The sequence below is a fragment of the Anneissia japonica genome, unplaced genomic scaffold (genome assembly GCF_011630105.1).
Source record: "Anneissia japonica isolate Jap-2015-1 unplaced genomic scaffold, ASM1163010v1 scaffold75623_len1500_cov145_single, whole genome shotgun sequence".
NCBI lineage: Eukaryota > Metazoa > Echinodermata > Crinoidea > Comatulida > Comatulidae > Anneissia > Anneissia japonica.
The window spans coordinates 1-1,500 of NW_022707267.1; the positions used below are offsets into that span (position 1 = coordinate 1).

The 1,500-nt window shown below is 37.9% G+C and overlaps 1 protein-coding gene across 1 annotated transcript; it reads right to left on the reverse strand.

Moving 5' to 3' along the window:
* Window positions 1-700: 700 nt before the first annotated feature.
* On the reverse strand, window positions 701-1,298 carry LOC117106351 (collagen and calcium-binding EGF domain-containing protein 1-like; the record flags this gene model as incomplete). Its single annotated transcript, XM_033247721.1, has 2 exons — window positions 1,087-1,298; window positions 701-829 (listed from the first exon to the last, which is right to left on the reverse strand). Coding segments are annotated over exons 1-2 (334 nt in total), but the record flags the coding sequence as incomplete, so codon positions are not given.
* Between the last annotated feature and the right edge of the window lie 202 nt (window positions 1,299-1,500).

Below are 1,500 nucleotides of genomic sequence, written 5' to 3' on the forward strand. Positions count from 1 at the left end.
TTTTTAAAGATTTAAAAACTAAGAGGTAGTCACGCTTGTTTTCACCCCAGTTTTTAAATATTCAAAATATGTATTTCATTAACCGTTCCCGAGTTTTTCTCGTCAAACGCTCCTTTTTCTTTTTTTTTGTACAACATATCATTTTTTTCCTCCGGCGCCTGGCATTAACGTGCCCCCAGCGTCCCCCAGCGCCCCCTAAAAAAATCACGGTTGCAAGTAGTTAAAAATCACATAAAATCACCTTATTTTGCGAATTAGCGCCCCTCAACTAATCATCGAGGCCCCGACCCTTCACCTTCGCCCCCCCCCCTCTATCAGCACCCCAATTTCAAGACTTCTAGATACGCCACTGAGTGGATGACGAAAATAACTATGTTCATCCTATTTTGGGATACTGGTTTCTCGCATAAGCTGTTTAGACCGCCTAATACAAGATAATTTAAGAATGGTTACAATTACTACATAAAACACAGTTATTGTTAATATGCACATATCTCGTGCTGGTCGACTAAACAAAATCCAATCAAATTTAATCGGATTTAATGTTACTTATGTGATGAATCTCACTTCCCTGAAATAATGTCTCTTCACGTTTCGTGTGGGCGCTTCACTAAGGTCGTGTATCCTATAGAATTATTACAATTCATAATTAAAATTCTTAGAAAAATTGTTGTTATCGTTGGTTTGGAAATAATCGTACCTACACAGGAGCGTCCATCATCGTGGAGATAATAATTCGGATTACAATCGCAGTAGTAGCTGATTCCCTTATTGACGCATAGACCATTTGTGAAGCTACAGTTATTTCCCAAGGAGCACACATCCATTTCTTAAGAAAAAAGAAATAAATTTAAATAACAAGAAATGAAAATGGTGTAAATATGTGAAATTTGTTATAACAATCTGTTGAATCCTGTTAGGCTGTAATTGCTGATCTGGGTATTTTTTATGTCCACGAAGTGGGCTGATATATGAAAGACAACCCCTTATCTGCCCATCATGTCGGAAAACGCCAGTAGCCAAAATTATTTTAATGCAAATATAGGTATAGAGGCTTATGTATAATTTAAAAATGAACGTATTTACCTGACTTAAACACTTGAACCTCACATAGTTGTATTGGTGATACGTTACTGCTTATCCTGACATATCGACCACTTGCATCTGAACATGACTTGTCTATCATTGGGCCATTGTAAACGTCATTCTCGGAGTATGGCTCACCGCATCGGATGTACGTATTGAAGCTCGACTCTGACGAAATATCTATCACGGCATCCTTGAGGTCCATTCTACAGCAATCTTGATTATTCGTAATAATGATAATGATGACATTGTTTGACACTGACACACCGTTCAAAACCCGATACAGAAACCACAAATACACTTTTAACACCCCCAAACACAGAAACAGCACCGTACTCTCCAAATACGTATGGAAATTAAAAGATAGCAACACACCCTACAACATTAAATAGTCTATCATCGACAGAGCATCGG